This window comes from Rutidosis leptorrhynchoides, chromosome 3, assembly GCF_046630445.1.
Source record: "Rutidosis leptorrhynchoides isolate AG116_Rl617_1_P2 chromosome 3, CSIRO_AGI_Rlap_v1, whole genome shotgun sequence".
Classification (NCBI taxonomy): Eukaryota; Viridiplantae; Streptophyta; class Magnoliopsida; order Asterales; family Asteraceae; genus Rutidosis; species Rutidosis leptorrhynchoides.
In genome coordinates this window covers 247873816-247899019 of record NC_092335.1, presented here as the reverse complement: position 1 = coordinate 247899019, position 25204 = coordinate 247873816, and the positions used below count along the sequence as shown (strand labels likewise).

Below are 25204 nucleotides of genomic sequence, written 5' to 3'. Positions count from 1 at the left end.
TTATGTATGTTTCTGCCTTTTACTTTTTTTAAAGTTGGCCACCACTTTGAATTACATTCACATAGTTGTCACTTTGGCATATACAACTACCGAATTGGTTACATTTGGCATACACAAATTAATCTCCATTGTTACAATTACCTTTGACAGTTACATTTGACAAACACAATGTGACAATAAAACAATGTCCAAAACTCAGATTTACTGAAACTAACATGGAATCACAAAGACGTATTCGAATCTGTTGGACAAATTGGACAATTAGCAATAAGAAACCATTGATACTGTGTTAAGGGACCATAACTTTTATTTATAAACCATTGAAAACATCTTTCAAACTACATTACCTTCATACATAAATTATAATCGAATACAAATGGTATCATTAACCAAGCATTGACCAAGGATTAACCAAGCATTGAAATACCTTAAACCAACATTGGTAACAAGAACGGCCCAACACTTATATAATCCATTAACTAAAACAAGTGATATTGGAGTTGACAACTTTTTGAATAAAATGATGATTACCTTATTAGTCCTTTTACCTACTAATAGGTTTTAGTTCATGTTACCAATATAACCATTTAAAAAATATTATTGCTTTTACCTGTTGGATTTAGTAACTAACCACTTATTCAAAATTTTAACTTCGAAATTTCAAATTATCAAATCCACATCAGCAACATCTTCAACAATCAGTAAAATAACAGTTCGTTCTTTGATTCAAGTTGAGGGAAATGGATAGGGTTTGTAGAAGATCTTCACGTCTCAATGGATCAAAACCAAAAGAATCAACAGCTAACGAAGAACATTCAATTAAGAGAAAAAAGGCATTATCTAATGAAGAAACGGACGTTAATAGATCAAATCCAGGTTATCCTTACCTTACTTATGAAGTTACATTAACAATTTTTGTTTTTTACCATGTTCCTTATGAAGCTATTTGTGAATATTATTACATTTTTATGGTTCTTAGCAATCTCCTCCACTGCAAAGATAGTTGTTAGTAACATTATAATGAGACACAAAAAACAGACAACAACAACAATTGGCCAAGAATGCACCCCATCGCGTTCAATACTAGCAGGTTTATTTGCTATTAAAACTAAAGTCATTTGTGTGTTTTGTTTGTTTATAAATCTATATTACTTTTCTGGGAATATTAATAGTAAACTGTATGTATTTGTTGATTCAGATTTAACCAATACAAGTGGAACAACGTGTGTGAATTCATCTACAACACAATTTACATCAACTGTCGGAAAAGAAAACATGTTTCAACATTCGACATATAAACAGGGTGACTGTTCACATACTATTGGAACTCCTGCACCAAAAACACCAAGTCATAGATTTTTTAGGCAATCATTTACTAATAGTCAACAACGTGAATCTACATCGAACAGTCTATGCAAAGGTAATTATATTCGAGCAATGTTATATTTGATTTTTCTAAAATTAGAAAAATTCTCATAATTAGTGTGGATTATCTATCTTTAGATTCACGGTCAAAGCGAAAATATATCAACAACCAACGGAGGCGTAATATTAAACCCATTGCCTTCGACATCGAACACGAGGTCTGCCAGGGTATTCAGAAATCATCGTTCAAGGGAATTTCTAAAGGTTCTCATTTGTTATTTTTAGATTGATTAAGTGTTCCCTTAAAAACTTTTTGAAAAGATAAACTAATTAACTGTTATCTTTAACAGAGTATGTTGATCACGGAGATCTTACGTATATATGTTCTGCTTGCGGTGGTAAATTATGGCTTCAAGAGACTAGACGTGGGAAACAGACTAAAGGTGTAACCGGTGCATTCTCACTTTGTTGTCTTAAAGGTAAAATAGCTCTGCCAGAATTCACCAAGTCGCCTCCTAAATTAATTTAGGATCTATATACCAACAACCATCCAAAAAGTAAACATTTCCTTGAGAATGTTAGACAGTACAACATGATTTTTGCATTTACTTCCATGGGTGGAAAGGTGGACAATCGGTTCACCAATAATTGTGGACCTTATACATTTAAAATTAGTGGACAAAATTTTCACCAGTATGGAGGATTATTACCAACTGTTGGTCTCAAAGCACGTTTCAGACAGTTATACATATATGATACTGAAAATGAAGCAAGTAACAGGAAACAATCAATAAGGTATGATTAGTCTTATTCATATATTGTAACATCAAATAATAGGAATACCAAAATCATATTGATAATTTAAAAAGGTCAATTTGTTAATGCTTGACTTATTAAAAGCGGGAAAAAAATACAAACGCAACTTCTTCACGCAACTCACTAGACGAGGATCTCATTGTTCAAATAATGCAAGTTCTTGATGAACATAATCATCTTGTCAAGACTTGGCGGATGGCCCGTGAACGGTTTAAAGATGATCCTGATATGCAGTTGAAAATAAAATTAATTGGTAAACGAACCAAAGATGGCCGTAATTACAATTTGCCGACGGTTGATGAAGTTGCTGCACTTATTGTTGGTGATATCAATGATCTTCCTTTGACGAAAGGGAGATAATAATTGACAGTCACGTTAACGGCTTAAAAAGAATCTCGGAACTTCACACCGAATATTTAGCTCTACAATATCCACTTCTTTTTATTTATGCAGAAGATGGGTACCGTATAGACATACTTCATCATGATGTCGATGAGTGTGAGCATACCACACGGAAGAAAAAAAGGGTTAGTATGCGTGAATTTTTTGCATTTAAACTTCAAGAACGTGCTGTACCAACACTTGTGCACTTGGGTCGTAAGTTGTATCAACAATTCGTAGTAGATGCTTACACTATGATTGAGGCAGAAAGAATATCAAACATAAGGAAGAATCAAAAAATTTTAAGAGTTGATACCTTCACCAACATAATGAATGCAACATTATCGGGTGATGCGGTGAACAGTATGATGGGAAATATGATCAAACTTCCATCCTCTTTCACGGGTAGTGCTAGATATATGATTGAGAATTATTGTGATGCAATGGCACTTTGTCGTGTATTCGGCTATCCTGACTTATTTTTAACTTTTACATGTAATTCAAAGTGGCCAGAAATCAGAAGAGAATTGGACGGGACAGGTTTTAAACCAGAAGACAAACCATCGTTGTATGCAAGGATGTTTAAAATGAAGCTCGACCATCTAATGAAACATATAAGGAAAAAAAGGATTTTTGGTACTTTGAAAGCAGGTTTGACTATTAACTTTATACTACTTCTCAAATTATATTATGTGTTAGATTCATTTATTAAATAGTATATGCTACATACTACTTCTCTAACTAATAATATACAACACATTTTAAATCATCCTATAATACAACACTGACTTATTAATCATTATTTTGTTTATTTTATAGAAGTCTATACAGTGGAATTTCAAAAGCGTGGTTTGCCTCATGCCCAAATATGCTTATTCCTTGATCAATTTAGCAAAATACCTCAACCAAAAGATGTAGATAAGTATATATGTGCTGAAATACCTGATGAAATCAACGAACCCGAACTTTATCAACTCGTGTCAGATTTAATGATGCACGGCCCGTGTGTGGGAAAAGAATCCATCTTGCACCTGCATTGATTCACAAACCAAAATATGTACAAAAAGGTTTCCAAAACCTTTCTCATATGTCACAAAAACTGATCAAGATGGTTATCCCATCTACAGAAGAAGGAATGACGGAAGAACGATCAGAAAACAAGGTCACGATTTGGATAACACCTATGTCGTGGCTTATAACCCTCAACTACTAAAAATGTACCAAACACATCTCAATATAGAGTGGTGTAACCAAGTAGGTTCAATTAGATATTTGTTCAAATATATCAACAAAGGCAATGATAAGATTACAGCACAACTCTGTGATCAAGAAACTGATGAAATAAAAGAATAATATGATTATCGATATGTTTCATCTTGTGAAGAGATGTGGAGAATTTTCTCATTCGATATACATCATCATAGCCCGTTAGTTATAAGACTACCGTTCCATTTGGAGGGAGAACAACAAATAATTTTTGATGAAGATGAAGTAATAGAAGATGTAGTAGAAAAACCATCTGTCAATACATCAATGTTTCTTGAATGGATGAAGTGTAATGTTGTCAACCAAGAAGCATGTTCGTTGACTTATGTTGATTTTCCAAAGAAGTTCATTTGGGACAAAAGCAACAGGGTTTGGAGGTTGCGCAAAATTAAAAGCGGTGCAATTGGACGGATTCATCATGTCGCACCAGGATCTGGTGATCTTTTTTATCTTAGAATTCTACTAAACAAAGTTAAAGGTCCAACTTCGTGTCAAGATATCTGGACGGTAGATGGTATCCTATTTGATAACTTCAAAGATGCTTGCTACCATTTAGGTTTATTGGGTGATGATAAGGAGTATATAGAAGCTATTAAAGAGGCTTTTTTTGGCGAGGGTGGACATTTTGTTCGAAATTTATTCGCACAATTACTGTTAAATAACACTATGAGTCATCCGGAAGATGTATTTGACAAAACATTTGAATTTTTGTCGGTAGATGTCGTTCATCTAAACAGACCAGGAAATGATATTTAAATTATATCATTTATTATTTGACATCTTTAATATACTAATTAATCAAATGTAATTGATTGCAGGCACACAGATTGGGATCGAACTTTTGAAAGATTTGACTTTACAAGAGATCGAAAGATTACTTCAGCGTAATGGTAGTTCATTGAGAAGTTTTAGTTCCATGCCTGTCCCATCATATAATACAAGGAATATTTCTGAAAACCATCTTATTATAGATGAGCTATCATACGACAAAAGTACATTTGAAGTTGAACATTCGCATTTCATTACACTAACTGCTGCATTAAGAAGTCAAGGAGAAATTGTTTTAAATGTTGCTACAGGTGGCATTGCAGCTTTATTGTTATCTGGAGGTCGGACCGCTCATTCACGTTTTAGAATATCACTACACCCGACAGATGAGTCCTTTTGTACGATTACTCCGGACAGCAATTTGGCAGAGCTCATTAGGAGGGGAAAACTTATTATTTGGGATGAGGCCCCAATGGTGACTAGGCTGTGTGTTGAAGCATTGGATTGATCTGTGTGTGATATATGCCGTCGAATTAATCCTCATAGCATGGATACTCTATTTGGGGGTAAAATTGTTGTGTTTGGTGGTGATTTTCGACAAATATTACCTGTCATTCAAAAGGGTACAAGACAAGATATAGTTGCTGCATCACTCAATTCCTCCTATTTATGGAGTCATGTTACTGTTTTGAAACTCACAGTTAACATGAGATTGGGTGGAATTGCAACATCTTCAACTGATGTCGATACTAGAAAGTTTGCTGAATGGATACTAGACATAGGCAATGGGAATGTCGATGAATCTGAAGACGGGGTTTTTGATATTAAGGTTCCAGAAGATCTTTTGATAACTGATTCTGTTGATCCAGTCAGTTCTTTGATCTCAACTGTTTATCCTGAATATCTTCTTAATCTTTCCAATCCACAATATTATCAACAACGTGCTATTCTTGCTCCAACTCATGAAGTTGTGGACATCATTAATGATAGAATGATGCATTGTTTGGAAGGTGAAGAAAGGTCCTATTTGAGCTCGGATAGTATATGTGCGTCACAAAGAGACACTGACTTCAATAGTGAACTATACAATACTGATTTTTTAAATAGTATTGAAGTTGGTGGATTACCAAAGCACAATCTAAGGCTGAAAGTTGGTGTGCCAGTTATGTTCCTTCGAAATGTCGATCAAGCTGGAGGTATGTGTAACAGTACACGGTTACAAGTTACAGAATTAAGGGAAATAATTATCAAAGCAAAAATTTTAACCGGTACAAACGTGGGGAAAATAACAGCTATATCACGTATGCTAATCGTTCCTACGGACAAGAGAATACCATTTAGATTCCAAAGAAGACAATATCCGTTGTCGGTGTGCTGTACAATGACCATAAATAAAAGTCAAGGACAATCACTCGAGCATGTCGGTTTATTTCTACCAAAACCTGTCTTTAGTCATGGACAACTATATGTTGCACTTTCACGGGTAACAAATCGGCAAGGAATAAAGATACTAATTCTAGACAAGGATAATCAAATATCAAACAAAACCAAAAATGTTGTATTCAAAGAAGTGTTGCAACACTTATAGACTTAAATGTAGGAAATGTTTTGATTGTATTTGAGATTTGGACATCATTGAAATATAATGTATGTTTAATGTTTCTTTTGTTAGAAATTAGTACTATGTTTCATTTTTATGAGATCATTTAACTCTTAATTACATATCATTACTTCTAAATTTTTGTATTCACATTTTTTGAAACAACTAACAATTGTGACTCGAATAAATGAACTATATAAAATCATGTATGATATAATAATCGAACAACCTAAAAAGAAAAATTGTTCGACAAATAAAAATTATATTATTTTTATTCCAAAAATATATTTTTTTATTTGTTGTAAGTTGATACTAATTTAATAAGAAATCATTACTAGAAAAGTATATTACATCCCCCGTGCATCGCACGGGCTCAAAAATCTAGCGTTTTCTTATACATATATAATATATAATAATGTAATAAATGTAAAAAAAGTGATGTAATCCATTTGACCCATTTGACCCAATTGACCTGTGACCCGCTTCGACCTGTTACCCAAACCAACCCAACCTGACCCATATTGACCCGTTTGAAAAATTGACCCGTTTGACCTACGACCCATTTCAACCCAAAACCATTTTGACCCGTTACCCAAACCGATCTAACCTGAACCGTTTGCCAGACATAATCTAAACCTTAAATCTAAACCCTAAACCCTAAATTTCTAAACCCTAATATTTAAACCCTATAAACCCTAATATCTAAAACCTCAACATACGCTATAAAAACACGATAATTGTTATATATTACTTTTTCGAGCGTTTTTCCGCCAAAATAAAAACATTTATCACAAAGTGTCTTTATTATGTTTATATTTTCATCCAATCTATAATGTTTGTGAATAAAGTTTTTTCAAAAAACGAAAAAAAAAAATTGCTTCCCCCGCTTCCCCCCGATTGGTTACTTCCCCTTGATCCTACCACTATATATATATATATATATATATATATATATATATATATATATATATATATATATATATATATATATCTATATATATATATATATATATCTATATATATATATATATATATATATATATATATATATATATATATATATATATATATAATCATCAAGAGGGAAGCACTTTTTTCGGGGGAAGTAATTTTTTTGCATTTTTAATTTTTTTTTCAAATATAAAGATCACGTGAAAATATGAACATTTAAAAAGATACTTTGTGATTAATGTTATTATTTTGGCAGAAAAACGCTTGAAGAAATAAATGATAAAATGCATCATGAGTAATGTTTTAACTATAGTTTCTTTTCATTGTTTTTTTTTTCTTTCAAAAGTTAGCCCAATTTAGAGTTTATGGTTTAGGTTTAGTGTTTTGGGTTTAGTCCCTAAACCCTAAACCCTAAACTCTAAACCCTAAATCTTAAACCCTAAACCCTAAACTCTATACCGTTCGTATTAAAAATTCAATCTAAACCCTAATTTCTAAACTCTACACCCTAATTCTAAACCCAAATTTCTAAACCCAAATTTTCGAACTCTAATTTCTAAACCATAATTTCTAACCCCCTAAAAAAGACCGTAATAAAAACATTACATATAATGCATGTTATCATTTATTTTTTCGAGCGTTTTTCCGCTAAAATAATGTGATAGCCCGTCCTAATCCACCTGGACGAAGTCATCAACATTTGGTCCCATTGAAAGGTAATGTCCTAAATATGCCATGAATGATTCCATGTAATATCTTTAAAATGAGCAAATGCACAGCGGATGATTTCTTTCATACCTGAGAATAAACATACTTTAAAGTGTCAACCAAAAGGTTGGTGAGTTCATAGGTTTATCGTAATCGATCATTTCAATATTTTAATAGACCACAAGATTTTCATTTCCATTTCTCATAAACATCATCTCATATCAGGCATTTCGCACTGCATAGAGATAAAAATCATTCATATGGTGAACACCTAGTAACCGACCTTAACAATATGCATATAGAATATCCTCATCATTCCAGGACTCCCTTCGGACACGATAAATTCGAAGTACTAAAGCATCTGGTACTGTGGATGGGGCTTGTTGGGCCCGATAGATCTATCTTTAGGATTCGCGTTAATTAGGGTGTCTATTCCCTAATTTTTAGATTACCAGACTAAAAAGGGGCATATTCGATTTCGATAATCCAACCATAGAATGTAGTTTCGATTACTTGTGTCTATTTCGTAAAACATTTATAAAACAGCGCATGTATTCTCAGTCCCAAAAATATATATTGCAAAAACATTTAAAAAAGGAGCAAATGAAACTCACTATACTGTATTTTGTAGTAAAAATACATATGACGGCATTGAACAAGTGTAGGGTTGGCCTCAGATTCACGAACCTATATTATTTATATATATATATATATATTAACACATATAATTGAAGTCGAATAAATTTATGTATTATTAGTAATATAACTGTTATTTTAGTAATTCATGTGTCTCATTATTAATTCAAATATATTTATTTTATATACTGTAAATAAACAAATTATAAAATATAGTGTTATTAAGTATATTTTTATATAACTAACTTTTATTGAAATAATAATAATAATATTTATAGTAATATTGATAATAATAATAACAATATAGTTGTAATAATAATAATAATGGTATAAGTAATAATAATGATAGTAATATATAAAAAATGATAAAAATATTATTAATAATGTTAATACTAATAATGATAATGATAATAATAATAATAATGATAATTTTAATAGAAATATTAATTTTAATAATAATGATAATAAATAATAATAATAATAATAATAATAATAATAATAATAATAATAATAATAATAATAATAATAATAATAATAATAATAATAATGATAATGATAATATCTAATGATAATACTAGTAATAATAATAATAATAATAATAATAATAATAATAATAATCATAATCATAATAATAATAATAATAATAATAATAATAATAATAATAATAATAATAATAATAATAATAATAATAATAATATAAAATGATAATAATCATAATCATAATATTAATATTAGTAATAATAATAATAATTGAATTTAACAATAATAAGAATAATTAATAATAGTGATAGTTATACCTCAAAAAAGATAATAATTATGTCAATGCCCAGATTCGAACTCATGACCTCTTGTTTACCCAACACTCCCCAAACCACTCCTATGTTCGTTCATATATGATTTATACCCCGAAATAAAATATATAACCCATTCATCATCAATATCTATTTAACATCATCATTATTTAATCATCTTTATCTTCACGGCTTACCATCATATTCATTATCATTAACGCTTATCTATCATCTTATAATAATATCATGATTATTGCAGTCCATTAAAGGCCCAAAGAGTAGCCCATTTATTAAAACGAACAGAAGCCCAAAACTATAAAAAAATTATAATTACGATTTGCCTATTCATGAAGCAACAACAACTAATTAAATGGGTTTTGGTCTAAGAAGCAATCTCCAGAAAGTGATCCAAGGCGTCAAACATGATTCAGTCACCCTAATTAAATTAACAGTAAAAGAACCACGACTACAGCCGTAACTCGAGAGTGGGGATTGTCGTATCAAAACAGGAACATAAACATTTCACAAGCTTCGGTTTAATAGAAAAATATCGAGTAGTAACAACAACAGCTCATCATCGTTCTTCACTGTTTGCAGGTGAATGGTGATGAAAACGAGTAAATAGAAAAGAATAGCGACAATGGTAACCTTCAAATAGTTCACTGTTCATTGTCATCTTAAATGGGTTTCAATGTTTTTGAGTCTTTGCAGCCGGAATCTATTGCAGGTGGGTTGAATAGATATAGAAACGTGATTATAGCAGTAAAAAGAAGTAGAACGTAAGCAGCAGCAGTTGCTTTAAATTGCAGGAATACATGAGTAGTTTAATGGGGTTTGGTGATGTGTCTGTTTGAGCAATAACCCGAGACTAGAACAAGCAGATGCAAGAGAATTGAAACACGCAGTAGAAGAACATGCAGGTTGGGGTTTATTGGTTGGTTCGAAAAAAATAAATAAACAGAAACCAGAAACGGATGCAAGAAAAAAAGAAAAAAGAAAATGGAAGTGGGGTGGTTAAGTTATGGGTCTTGATGGTGATGATTATAGGTAACGGTTTAATGGTTCGTGGTTTTGGTGGTGACGGAGAGGTGGTGGTTTATTTGGGCGATTGAAAATAGAAGAAGAAACAGTTTGGTTGGTTGTACATGGGGTTGATGGTGGGTGGTGTTCTTCGTTAGTAGTAGTAGTAGTAGTAGTAAGAATTTGAATGAGGTGGTGATCAATGGTCGACGACAGATACAAGGAAGAAAGAAGAGTGTTGTGTTTAGTGCATGTATGTAAGCATTTTATATATATATATATATATATATATATATATATATATATATATATATATATATATATATATATATATATATATATATATATATATATATATATATATATATATATATATATATATGTGATCTAGTGGAGGAATAAGACAATCAATCACAACACAGTACATACATAAAATTTGTAGTGACCCGAACTTTTCCATGATTATATATTAAATGAAATTGATATTTACATGATTAAATGTTTCCAACATGTTAAGCAATCAAACTTGTTAAGACTTGATTATTTGAAATGAGTTTCATGTAGACAATTGACCACCCAGTTTGCCTGATGATTCACGAATGTCATAACTTGTGATAATTATATAATTGTTTTATTTTTTTATGATGTAAGTTTTGATTTTATATATATATATATATATATATATATATATATATATATATATATATATATATATATATATATATATATATATATATATATATGAAGAAATACAATTAAATCAAAGATGTACAAGTAAAATACTATTTGCTACAGTAAAACAATATTTGCTATAGTAAATTTTAACTTTGCTACAGTAAAATACTATTTGCTACAGTAAAATATTGTTTGCTACAGTAAAATACTATTTACTACATTAAACACAATTTACTCGTATTCAATCCGTATTCGTACTCGTACAATACCCAGCCTCTAGACGTATATACTATTGGTATATACACTTCAATGATCAGCTCTTAGCAGCCTTAATGAGTCACTTAAACATGTGGGAACCATCATTTGGCAACTAGCATGAAATATCTAACAAAAATACAAACTAATAGAACCTTATATTCAAGGGTAGGATAACGTTTTTTTTCACCAACCATAACACTTTCATTTTCCAACTTTCATGCACCAAACTTATCTCTCTCTTGTTCTCTCTTGATGATCTAAGTGTTCTTAATCACCTTCATCAAAATCTAGCTCAATCTAGCTCATAAATCCTAACCTAGGTCAACTTACAAAACAACTACTCAAGAACACACCAAAAACACTTTCAAGTTTACTAGCTTACTTCCAATCTTCCAAATCGATTTCAAGTGATCATCTAATCTCAAGAAATCTTTCTTATTTATAGTAAGATATCTTTCTAATTCAAGGTAATACTCATATTCAAACTTTGATTCAATTTCTATAACTATAACAATCTTATTTCGAGTGAAAATCTTACTTGAACTTGTTTTCATGTTATGATTCTGCTTCAAGAACTTTCAAGCCATCCAAGGATCCTTTGAAGCTAGATCTATATTTCTCATTTTCAGTAGGTTTACCTACTAAAATTAAGGTAGTAATGATGTTCATAACATCATTCGATTCATACATATAAAACCATCTTATTCGAAGATTTAAACTTGTAATCACTAGAACATAGTTTAGTTAATTCTAAACTTGTTCGCAAATAAAGTTAATCCCTCTAACTTGACTTTTAAAATCAACTAAACACATGTTCTATATCTATATGATATGCTACTTAATGATTTAAAACCTGGAAACACGATGAACACTGTAAAACCGGACATACGACGTCGTAGTGAAACCGGAGGCTGTTTTGGGTTAGAAAAATAAAAACTATCTTAATCTTTGAATTGGAAGTTTGTTTTCTGCAAAAATGATATTTCATATGAACATGATACATTATCCAAAAATCATTGTTAAACTCAAAGTGGAAGTATGTTTTTCAAAATGGTCATCAAGATGTCGTTCTTTCGACGGAAATGACTACCTCTTTAGTAAATGACTTGTAACCTGTATTTCGGACTATAAACTTATACTTTTTCTGTTTAGTTTAATAAATTACAGTTCATTATAAAACCATAGCAACTTGAATCACTCAAAACGGATTTAAAACGAAGAAATTATGGGTAAAACAAAATTGAAAATTTTTACTTGTTGTAGCTACGAAAATTTTACAACAAATCTACACTAATCATATCCTAGCTAACTTATATTGTATTATACATGTATTCTAACAAATATTATGTAATCTTGGGATACCATAGACACGTATACAATGTTTTGACATATCATATCAACCCATCTATATATATTATTTGGAATAACCATAGACACTCTATATGCTGTAATGTTCGAGTTCGCTATACAGGGTTGAGGTTGATTCTAAAAAATATATATACTTTGAGTTGTGATCTAGCCTGAGACGTGTATACACTGGGTCATGGATTGATTCAAGATAATATATATATTGATTTATTTTTGTACATCTAACGGTGGACAACCAGTTGTAGGTTACTAACGAGGACTGCTAACTTAACAAACTTAAATCATAAAAACGTAATAAAAATGTTGTGAATATATTTCAATCATACTTTGATATATATGTACACATTTGTTATAGGTTCGTGAATCGACCAGTGGCCAAGTCTTATTTCCAACGAAGGAAAAATCTGTGAAAGTGAGTTATAGTCTCATTTTTTTTACTATCTAATATTTTTGGGATGAGAATACATGCAGTTTTATAAATTTTTTACAAAATTGACACAAGTACTTGAAACTACATTCTATGTTGGATTATGAATACCGAATATCGCTCTTTTTAGCTTGGTAACCTAAGAATTAGGGAATAGTACCCCTAATTGACGCAAATCCTAAAGATAGATCTATGGGCCTAACCAACCCCATCCGAGGTATGGATGCTTTAGTACTTCGATTTTTATACAGACGAGAGGATTCTGTTATACAGACGAGAGGATTCTGTTTTGGGAATATTCTATATGCATCTTGTTAATGTCGGTTACCAGGTGTTCATCATATGAATGATTTTACCTTAATGCAGACGAGAGGATTTTTCTTGAGGATTATGTTTATAAAATGAAATCTTGTGGTCTATTATTATTACAATTTGATATATATAGATTATGTGACGACCCAGAAATTTTCGACCAAATTTAAACTTTATCTTTAAATGATTTAATGTTTCCGACACGATAAGCAAAGTCTGTAATTTTGAGTCTTGAAAATATTGGAACTATGTTCATATAATCAATTACCCTATGACCGTCTCAACGATTCACGAACATTTATGTGTATATGAATATTATTTGTAAATATGTTATAATAATAAATTTATTGGTTTAAAAATATAATTAGTATATTCAATGTATATATATTGGTTTTGAATTCATTTAGTGAACGATTGCAACACTTGATGGTTATCTAAACAAGTCAAGATATAGTTATTATACTAATATTACCTCGGTATAATCAGTATTAACCTTAATATCAGTATTATTAGTATTACTATATATAAAGTATATAAATATGAAAGTTTATACATTTCAATTGTTATAATATTATTGTTACTAAAAATAATGGTTATCATCATTAATATCATTATTATTATACTTCGTAATAAAATTATGATATAGTCATTATCATAATTATTATCATTATTTTCAAAATTTCTTTTACAAATATTATTAAAAATCATGATAGTTATCATTATTATTATAAATAGAATAAAATATTTTTATTATCATAAATAATATTACTATTATCATTTTATAACTATTATTATCTACATTATTATATATAATAATAGTATGATAGTAATATTTATTAAATAATAAGATTAATTATACACAAATAATATACATACAAATATATGATTTCAATTACATATACATATATAAGATTCAGTTATATATATATATATATATATATATATATATATATATATATATATATATATATATATATATATATATATATATATATATATATATACGATTAAAACATATATAATTATAGAAAATACATATTATGTTCCTATCTTAATCAACTGCTTATTAAATTGATTACAAACCAGTACAGATTAGTTTTACGTCCACTTCCAAACTATTTTGAATTTTGTTTATGTCTCCTAATCTGTTAAATATTAAAATCTATCCTACCAACTTGTTTGAATTTGCAAATCTGATTTTTATTTATTTATTTACCAGTCAAACATTACCTGTCGACAAATTTGACTATAAGTTAATCAAATTGATCTATGATATTGGTTAACTCACTCATTACTTTCATCACCATTATCAATTATCAATTTAAGTAGTTTAAGTAATCGAATTTAAACCGAAAATTTAAAGTTACAGCTCGCTTATCTCTGTTTTGGTCTCATTTTTCAAAAGCTTCGAAAACGATTCAATTTTCAAAATGTGTAAGTACAATTATGTTAGAAATCAATTACTTAAACTATCTGCAAAACACCAACATCCAATTTTTAATATCGAAATCAAATTTTGAGGTCAAAGTTTCGAAGTAAAAAGTCAAAGATAGTGTTCATCACGAAATTCGTCTGTGTTTTAATGCTCCTGTTGAAATTGAGGATTCAGAAAGTTTCCATGAATTATTTGTAACCTATTCCATGTTATAATCATGAGCTAAAACGATCTTGAAATCAAAATCACGATTTTTTTTAGCCGCGTGCTGCAGTAGCAGTAATTATAATTTTTTTTTCTTTCCTCGTTTTCAAGTGATTCAAAGACTCACATGGATCGATTATATTTCATTTGAAAGTCCAAAAACCATTTAGATGATTTGATTGGATTCGTTCCTAAGTTAATTGGGTTATGTTGTGAAGAAGATGATGAAACAGAATACTGGGTTAAGTAAAATAGGATTCGTATTAAAACAGATAAATAGAAACGAAGCAATGGTGAGGGGTGTTAGCGGGTTAACGAGAGGTCTTGGGTTCGAGCCCGGTTCGTGGCAATTTTTTTTAAGCTTTATAAGGTAGTTCTTTTCTTACAATTATTATTATTATTATTATTATTATTATTATTATTATTATTATTATTATTATTATTATTATTATTATTATTATTATTATTGCTATTAATTATTGTTTTTATGCTGTTAATTATTATTAGTACTAATATTAATAATATGATTATTATTAACATTAACTTAATTAATATTATTATTATTGTTATTACTAGTATTAAGTATTATTAGTATCCTTCTATAATTATTAGTAACATTATTATTATCATTATTATTACTAATATTATACTATTAGTGATATTATTAATATGATCATTAAGATATCTATTAAAACTATAATTATTATCAAACTTACCATTATTATTAAATATATTACTTTTGCTAAAACTATCATTTTTACTTTATCATTATTAACAAAACTTTCATTTTATTAAAAATTTCTATTATTACTACCATTATTATAATTATGAGTAAAATCATGATTTTTAGTATTATTATGATTGTTATCATTATTTTTATTAAAAACATTATTAGTATCATTAGTATTAAAAATTATCATTATCATTTCTGTTATTAGTATCATTATTATTAATAAAGTTATTATTATTATTAATAAAGTTGTTATTATTATTATTATTATTATTATTATTATTATTATTATTATTATTATTATTAAATCATTTTTATCAAAACTATTATTTTAGCAAATGAATATTTTACATTAAATATACTTGTTACATATACTAGAATTATATTAATATTTCATATAACATTACTTATATAAATACTTACAAATAACAAACTATCTATTTTTAAACATAACATTAAATAAGTATGTATATAAATATAGATATATTAATATAACTATATAAATATTAACCGTTTTGAATATATATACAAATTAAACATACATAAGATATAAATTAAGGATATAATAAATAAATTGGTTCAGTTATAAGTATATGTATTAATATATATACGAATGATATAGGTTCGTGAATCCAGGGCCAACCTTGCATTGTTAAATGTCGTCATATGTATTTTTACTACAAAATACAGTATGATGAGTTTCATTACTCCATTTTTTAAATGCTTTTGCAATATATATATTTTTGGGACTGAGAATACATGCGCTATTTTTATAACTGTTTTACGAAATAGACACAAGTAATTGAAACTACATTATATGGTTGAATGGATCAAAGCCGAATATGCCCTTTTTTAGCTTGGTAGCCTAAGAATTTGGGAATAGACCCCTAAATTGACGCGAATCCTAAAGATAGATCTATCGGGCCCAACAAGCCCCATTCTGGAATTTGGAATGCTTTAGTACTTCGAAATTATCATGTCCGACGGGTGTCCCAGAATGATGGGGATATTCTATATTCATCTTGTTAATGTCGGTTACCAGGTGTTCAATCCATATGAATGATTTTTATGCAAAATGCATGTTATTGAAAAATGGAAATATGAAATCTTGTGGTCTATTAAAATTATGGAAATGGTTGATTATGATAAACTAATGAACTCACCAACCTTTTGGTTAACACTTGAAAACATGTTTATTCTCAGGTATGAAATAAATCTTTCGCCGTGCATTTGCTCATTTTAGAGATATTACTTGGAGTCATTCATGACATATTTCAAAAGACGTTGCATTCGAGTCGTTGAGTTCATCAAGATTATTACTGAGTCAATTATAGTTGGATATATTATGAAATGGTATGCATGCCGTCAATTTTCGATGTATAAAAAGTTTGTCTTTTAAAAACGAATGCAATGTTTGTAAAATGTATCATATAGAGGTTAAATACCTCGTGATGTAATCATATGTTATTATATTCGTCCTTATGGATTAGGACGGGTCGCTTCAGATTAAACCTATAACTCACCAACATTTTGTTGACGTTTTAAGCATGTTTATTCTCAGGTGATTATTAAGAGCTTCCGCTATTGCATGCTAAATTAAGGACAAGAATTGGAGTCAGCATGCTTGTATAATATTGTTTAAAAACTGCATTCGAAGACTTAAGTTATTGTGTAATATTATTGTAAACCATTATGTAATGGTCGAGTGAAAACGCTATATTTTAGATTATCATTATTTGATAATCTTCGTAATGTTTTAAACCTTTATCGATAAAGTAAAGGTTATGGTTTGTTTTAAAAACGAATGCAGTTTTTGAAAAACGTCTCATATAGAAGTCAAAACCTCGCAACGAAACCAATTAATATGAAATGTTTATAATTGATATGAACGGGACACTTCAGTTGGTATCCGAGCGTTGGTCTTAGAGAACCAGAAATTTGCATTAGTGTGTCTTATCGAGTTTGTTAGGATGCATTAGTGAGTCTGGACTTCGACCGTGTTTACTAGAAAAATGATTGCTTAACATTTTTTTGTTGGTAACTATATATTGTTAACATGTAAATATTATGTGATATATTAATCTCTTAATGTGTTTGATATTATGTGATAGATGTCTACCTCTAGTACAAATCCCGTCGACTCACCTAATAATAATGAAGAGTCGAATATATATTGGAAAGATTCACAAATTCCCGAAGAGGAACCGGAAGAGGAGGAACCGAAAGAAGAGGAACCGGAAGAGGAGGAACCAGAAGAAGAGATTTCGGAGGGGGAAATATTAGGAACCACAGAAAAAAAGATAAATAAAAGAAAATCCTCAACCAATGGACCAAAGTTAATAATGGTCAATGGTGTTTCCGTCAAGGAAGCAAAATATTGGGAAAATTACCAATTTTCTGATGAATCAGATTCCGATGAGGATTCCAATAAGGATTCCGATGATGTTATAGAAATTACCTCGACCCAATTTGAAAAAGAAAAATAAAATAATAAGGGAAAGGGCATCAAAATAGAGAAACCTGATTCCAACCCCGATGAATTTTATATGTATCGTCAACACCCGTATTTCTTAAGTTGTAACAATAACTCGAAACCTCTAAGCCACCAGGTTTTTCTAAACCATTTGTGAAAACAACGGCTCGTATTAGATGAACATCATATATCCCTAGGAAATTAGCGAAACGAACCAAGTCCGAAGAGGAAGAAACGAGTGAGTCAGAATAAAGAGTTTTAATCATGTTTTGCAATATATGTATTGTAGTGTGCTTGTATTTTCATGTTATATGTAAAAATTGCTTGTATTGTTTGTTAATTATCTTTTACGAATCTAATCCTCGTCTATTTTACATTATAAAAACACACAATGGACGTTAAGGATAGACAACCGAATATTTTAGAAGACCTACCCGGGGACATGATTGATGAAATCTTGTCTAAAGTCGGTCAGAATTCGTCGGCATAATTATTTACGGCAAAATTAGTTTGTAGAACATTTGAAGAACGTTCCAGGCATGCCTTAGTTTATAAAAGGCTTTCATTTGAAAGATGGGGTATATCACGTTGGGGACACCGTAAGTTACGCCATGTTTTCTTTAAAGCGTTAAATGCGGGGAACCCAAATGCAATTTTACGCTACGGGTTAAGAACCTATTTTGACTCAACATATCCCAACGTAGGACTCCGTGAGTTAGAAAGAGCTTCTTACATGCAACATAAAGAAGCATGTTATGCTTACGGGTTAGTGATGTTTGCTTCTCACCAAAGTGAGAAAAAGAACATCGGATTACAACTTTTAAATAAAACCTTTCCACAAGTGACGGATTCAGTAGTTGGGGTGAGAAACAAGGTTTTTAGATTATTATGGGGCTGTTGGACATTACGAAACCCTCGTCCCTTTGACGACATTACAACATGCTGTCTTGTCAACGGCCACAACGGTTATGTTCCACAAGACCTAGGATGGGAAGTAGTCTTAGTAAAACCAGAATGCATGACTTGTTTCTGGACTTATGAATTACGTGTTTTTATTGCCTTTGCTGAACTACTTGCGTATTAACTAGGATTGTTGTCACAACTATTTTGTATCAAAGTTATTGTGTGCTATATTTCATGCTATATGTATAATAGCGGTATTGTAAGTTTGTAAAATATTGTATAAAAGTTTGAACGCGAAATATTATTATAATCAGTTTTTCATATAGAATTGTAGTAGTTTAATTGTATGTTAGCTACTAAGTATGAACTTAACGGGTAGGTACTACCCGAATTAAAAATTATAAAACGCTAATATGAAGAAAAAGCTTTTATAAATAAGTTCATATTATGCTATGAAATACTATTGGCTACTCTTAAAATTCTATAAGATTAATTCAATTCTTTTGGCTATTTTTGAAGAAAATGGCACCGACTACTCGTCAGAATTTGAATATGAGCGAGAAAGATTTCCGTACATTCCTTGCCGCAAACATAGCCGCAGTTCAGGCTGCGATGCAAAACAACAACAATAACTCTGGGTCTAGCAGTGGAGTTAACTCCACAGGAAACTGTGTAGGATGCTCCTACAAGGCTTTCACTGCCTGTAAACCTCTAGAATTTGATGGACCTGAAGGACCAGTCGAACTGAAACGATGGACCGAGAAGGTCGAATATGTGTTTGCTATAAGCAAATGTGCCGAAGAAGACAGGGTTAAGTACGCCACGCATACCTTCACAGGTACTGCGTTAACATGGTGGAACAATTACCTCGAACAGGTGGGACAAGATGCTGCGTACGCACTACCGTGGCCAGCATTCAAACACTTGATGATTGAGCAGTATCATCCCAGAAACGAAGTCAATAAGCTCAAGACAGAGCTTAGAGAATTACGAGTGCAAAAATTCGATATTACTACATACGAACAACGATTCACAGAGTTGTGTTTATTATGTCCAAGAGTGTTCGAAGATGAAGAAGAGCAGATCGATTCATTTGTAAAAGGGTTACCAGAGAGAATTCAGGAGGATGTGAGTGCGAGCGCGCCTACCTCAATGCAAAAGGCAAGTCGAATGGCTCACAAACTTATAAATCAGATCGAGGGGAGGATTAAAGAGCATGCGGCCGAGGAGGCCAAAATGAAACAAGTCAAGAGGAAGTGGGAAGAAAACAGTGACAAGGGTCACCAACACAACAACAGTAACTATCGCTTCAACAGTCAGCCCAACAATCACAACTACAATCGCACCATTTTTCGCAAAAACAAACGCAACAACAACCATCTCAACAACAACAAGTACAACAACCATTCCAACAACAATAACAACCACAACAACAACAATCCCAACAATAACAACAAGGGGCAGAAACCGTGCTAGAGGTGTGAACCATACCATCCGAATGGGTTCTGCACGACATTTGGCACTAAGTGTAAGAGAAATGGTCATAGTGCGATGAAGTATGAAGTCTACGGACCAATGACCAACATAATTAAAAGAACAAATAATGTTGGAACAAATAATGTCGGAACAAATAATGCCGCCATTATTTGTTATGGATGTGGGAAACCGAGCCACTTCAGGACTAAGTGCCCGAACCAAGGGAATACTAATGGGCAAGTCCACGGAAGAGTCTTCAATATTAATGCGGCAGAAGCACAGGAAGACCCGGAGCTTGTTAAGGGTACGTTTCTTATTGATGAAAAACCTGCTTATGTTTTATTTGATTCGGGTGCGGATAGAAGCTATATGAGTAGAGATTTTTGTGCTAAATTGAATTGTCCATTAACGTCTTTGGATAATAAGTTTTTACTCGAATTAGCAAACGGTAAATTTATTACAACGGATAAAATATGTCAGAACCGAGAAATTAAATTAGTTGGCAAAACGTTTAAGATTAATTTGATACCAATAGAGTTAGGGAGTTTCGATGTGATAATTGGCATGGATTGGTTGAAAAAGGAGAGAGCAGAGGTTGTATGTTACAAAAACGCGATTCGCATTGTACGCGAAAAAGGAAAACCCTTAATGGTGTACGGAGAAAAGAGCAACGCGAAGTTAAATCTTATTAGTTTCTTGAAGGTGCAAAAACTAATAAGAAAAGGTTGCTATGTCATTTTAGCACACATCGAGGAAGTCAAAACCGAAGAAAAGAACATCATTGATGTTCCCGTCACAAAAGAATTTCCCGATGTATTTCCGAAAGAATTACCGGGACTATCTCTACATCGATCCGTTGAAGTTCAAATAGATCTTGTTCCCGGAACTGCACCAATAGCTCGTGCTCGATACAGAATCGCACCCAGCAAAATGAAGGAATTAAAAAGCCAATTATAAGAAATTTTGGAACGTGGTTTCATTCAACCAAGCACATCACCATGGGGAGCTCCTATTTTGTTTGTCAAGAAGAAAGATGGTACATTTAGATTGTGTATCAACTACTGAGAGTTGAACAAAGTTACCATCAAGAACCGTTATCCACTACTGAGAATCGACAACTTATTCGATCAACTGCAAGGTTCGTCAGTTTATTCGAAGATCGATTTACGTTCTGGGTGTCATACCGCGTCCTAATCCATCTGTACGAACTCACCAACATCTGGTCCCATTCTGATGATCGACTCTAAATAATGTCTTTAATATGAGCAAATGCACAGCGGAAGGTTTCTTTCATACCTGAGAATAAACATGCTTTCAAATGTCAACCAAAAGGTTGGTGAGTTCATAGGTTTTTCATAAAATAATAAAATTCATCATTTTGATAGACCACAAGATTTAAATGCTGCATGGTACAAATGGCCCGAATCCTATACCCACATGTAATGTACATGCGATATCTTTTAAATACAGTACACCTTTCTTGTGTACGAAATCATCTTTCATAAATCTTAGTAACCGTACACATATCTCGTGTACAAAAACTAATACACATAACCTGTGTATAAAAATCATTCTCTCGATACATAACATTCATATCAATTGGTGGCAATTATCATGTCCACATAATTCAATGGTGGCAATTATCATATCCACATAATTCAACAGTGGCAATTATCATGTCCACATAATTCAACGGTGGAAATTATCATGTCCACATAATTCAATAATAATCCGCAGAACTTCTGTCTGCATAATAATTCATTCGAGGAATGTTTTGCTTGTGTCTATCTCGTCAAACATTTATAAAAGCATTTCATGTATTCGCAGTTCAAAATATATTTCAAAAGCATTTAATAAAGCAGTTGTAAAAACAGCGCATGTATTCTCAGTACCAAAAATGTAAAGAGTAAAAGGGAGCAAATGAACTCACCATACGATATTTTGTAGTAAAAATATGCATACGACGATACTGAACAATGCAAGGTTGGCCTTGGATTCACGAACCTATATCATTTGTATATATATTAACACATATAATGGTAATCAAACAAATTTATATATATTATTATTAATTATTATTTTGGTAAATTATATGTTTCATTAATAATTTAATTAACTATATTTATCTTATATATTTTAGATAAATAATTAGTATTTACTATAAAAACATTAATATAGTTATTTTATATGTATTAAATAAATTTTTATATAACTAATATTTATTTGGTAAAATAATAATAGAAAGTTGTATCTTTATATAATAATAGTAATAATAATGATAAAAAAATAATAATAATGATAATAATGATAATACTAATAATAATAATAATAATAATAATAATAATAATAATAATAATAATAATAATAATAATAATAATAATAATAATAATAATAATAATAATAATAATAATAATAATAATAATAATAATAATAATAATGATAATAATATTATTACAAAAAATAATGATTCTTATAATAATAAAAATAATGATATTATTAATGATAAAAATAATAATAATAAAAATAATGACAATTCCAATAATAAAAATGATAATTTCAAATAAAATGTTATTTTTAATAATAATAATAACTATAATAATAATAATTCTACATATAATACCTATACAAATGATACTAGTGTTAACTATATTAATGATAATAATAAAAATCATGATATCAATAATAATAATAATAATGAAAACTACCTTTAAAAAATCAAGCTTTAAAAAGAATGCCCCGATCCGGGCTCGAACCCGAGACCTCACATTTAACCCAAAACACACAACACCACTTAACTATTCACGTTTTTCTCTGATTTATACCCCAAAAATAAATATATAACCCATAATAATCTGCTGCCTCTTTTCTTCATCTTCTTATCTAAAAAAAATGCCACAGACAGGGATTGAACTCGCGACCTCTCGGTTACACTCAACATTCCAAACCATTGAACTGCTTGTATCTTTCTGATAATACTAAAAACGAACATATATTTCATACCATTATCCCTCAAGAAAGACAAGCTTTTAGTTGCAATTGTTCTATTTACAAGTGATATTCGTTTAAATATTAAAAGGTGAAGACAAAAGGCAGATTCGATGAATTGAAGACGCAAATGACCAAAAAGCTAAAAAGTACAAAGTACAATTAAAGTGGTTCAATTTATTGATGAGAAGCTTCTAGAAATGACAAAAGTACAAGTTACAAAACACAAAGTACAAGATATTAAATTGTACGCAAGGACGTTCGAAAATCCGGAACCGGGACCTAAGTCAACTTTCAATGCACGACGTAACGGAGCGAAAATTATAAGTCAACTATGCATATAAATATAATATAATATATAAATAATTCTTAAAATTATATATATATTATATTTATTTATTAAAAAATCCGTCGGCAAGCTAGGAGCCAAACTTGGATGAGCTGTAATCCACCACTCCGCGATCGCGGAGCTGTGAAGGAGAAACCCTTCGAGATCGCGGAGCACACCAAAACTGAAATGGGGCCTATAAAAGGCAACGCATTCGATCGATATTTTAACACCTTCTTTTTCTTTTCATCATACGTAAAGATATATATATATATATATATATATATATATATATATATATATATATATATATATATATATATATATATTATAATTTTAATTTAAGATTAATAATAATAAGGTTATGTTAGCGAATGGTTTAAGGTTTTAAGTCGAAACTCTGTCCGTGTAACACTACGCTATTAATAAATCATTGTAAGTTATGTTTAAATTATTTTCATTAATGTCTCGTAGCTAAGTTATTATTATGCTTATTTAAGCCGAAGTAATCGTGATGTTAGAATAAATATTAAAATTGGGTAATTGGGCTTTGTACCATAATTGGGGTTTGGATAAAAGAATGACACTTGTAGAAATTAGACTATGGGCTATTAATGGGCTTTATATTAACCAAATAATACCTCGTTAATTTAATATATAGACTTATAATTTGACGTATTTATATATAACCACATACGCTTGACTGGGTACGGTGGGCGGGATATCTATAAATACCAATAATTGTTCATTTTACCGGACACGGAACTGGATTAATAGTTAATAGACTTGTTGAAACAGGGGTGGATTACATTCAAGGGTAATTGGTGTAATTGTTAACAAAGTAGTAAAACCTTGGTTTACACAGTCGATAACCTGGTGTATTCATTAAACAAAGTATTAAGACCTTGTTACAATTCGAATCCCCAATTAGTTGGAATATTTGACTTCGGGAATAAGAATAATTTGACTAAGACTTTCGCACTTTATGATTATGACTGATGGACTATTATGGACAAATCCGTATGGACATATCGAATAATCTAGGAAAAAGGACAATTAACCCATGGGAATAAACTAAAAACAACACGTCGAACATCATGATTACGGAAGTTTAAATAAGCATAATTCCTTTATTTTCATATTTAATTGCACTTTTAATTATCGCACTTTTATTTACTGTCATCGTATTTAATTGCACTTTTAATTATCATTCTCTTTAATTATCGCAATTTTATTTTATCGCACTTTTATTTATCGCAATTTCATTATCGTTATTTACTTTACGCTTTAAATTAAGTTATATTTATTTTTAATATTTTACATTATGT

General features: G+C 30.4%; 2 protein-coding genes across 2 annotated transcripts; both read left to right on the top strand.

Moving 5' to 3' along the window:
• Positions 1 to 3948: 3948 nt before the first annotated feature.
• On the top strand, positions 3949 to 5104 carry LOC139900932 (uncharacterized). The gene is made up of 2 exons (XM_071883679.1): positions 3949 to 4498; positions 4647 to 5104. The coding sequence occupies exons 1-2, from the start codon at positions 3949 to 3951 to the stop codon at positions 5102 to 5104; spliced, it is 1008 nt and encodes a 335-aa protein (XP_071739780.1).
• Positions 5105 to 5143: 39 nt separating this feature from the next.
• On the top strand, positions 5144 to 10394 carry LOC139900931 (uncharacterized). The gene is made up of 3 exons (XM_071883678.1): positions 5144 to 6079; positions 9994 to 10061; positions 10244 to 10394. The coding sequence occupies exons 1-3, from the start codon at positions 5144 to 5146 to the stop codon at positions 10392 to 10394; spliced, it is 1155 nt and encodes a 384-aa protein (XP_071739779.1).
• Positions 10395 to 25204: the final 14810 nt, after the last annotated feature.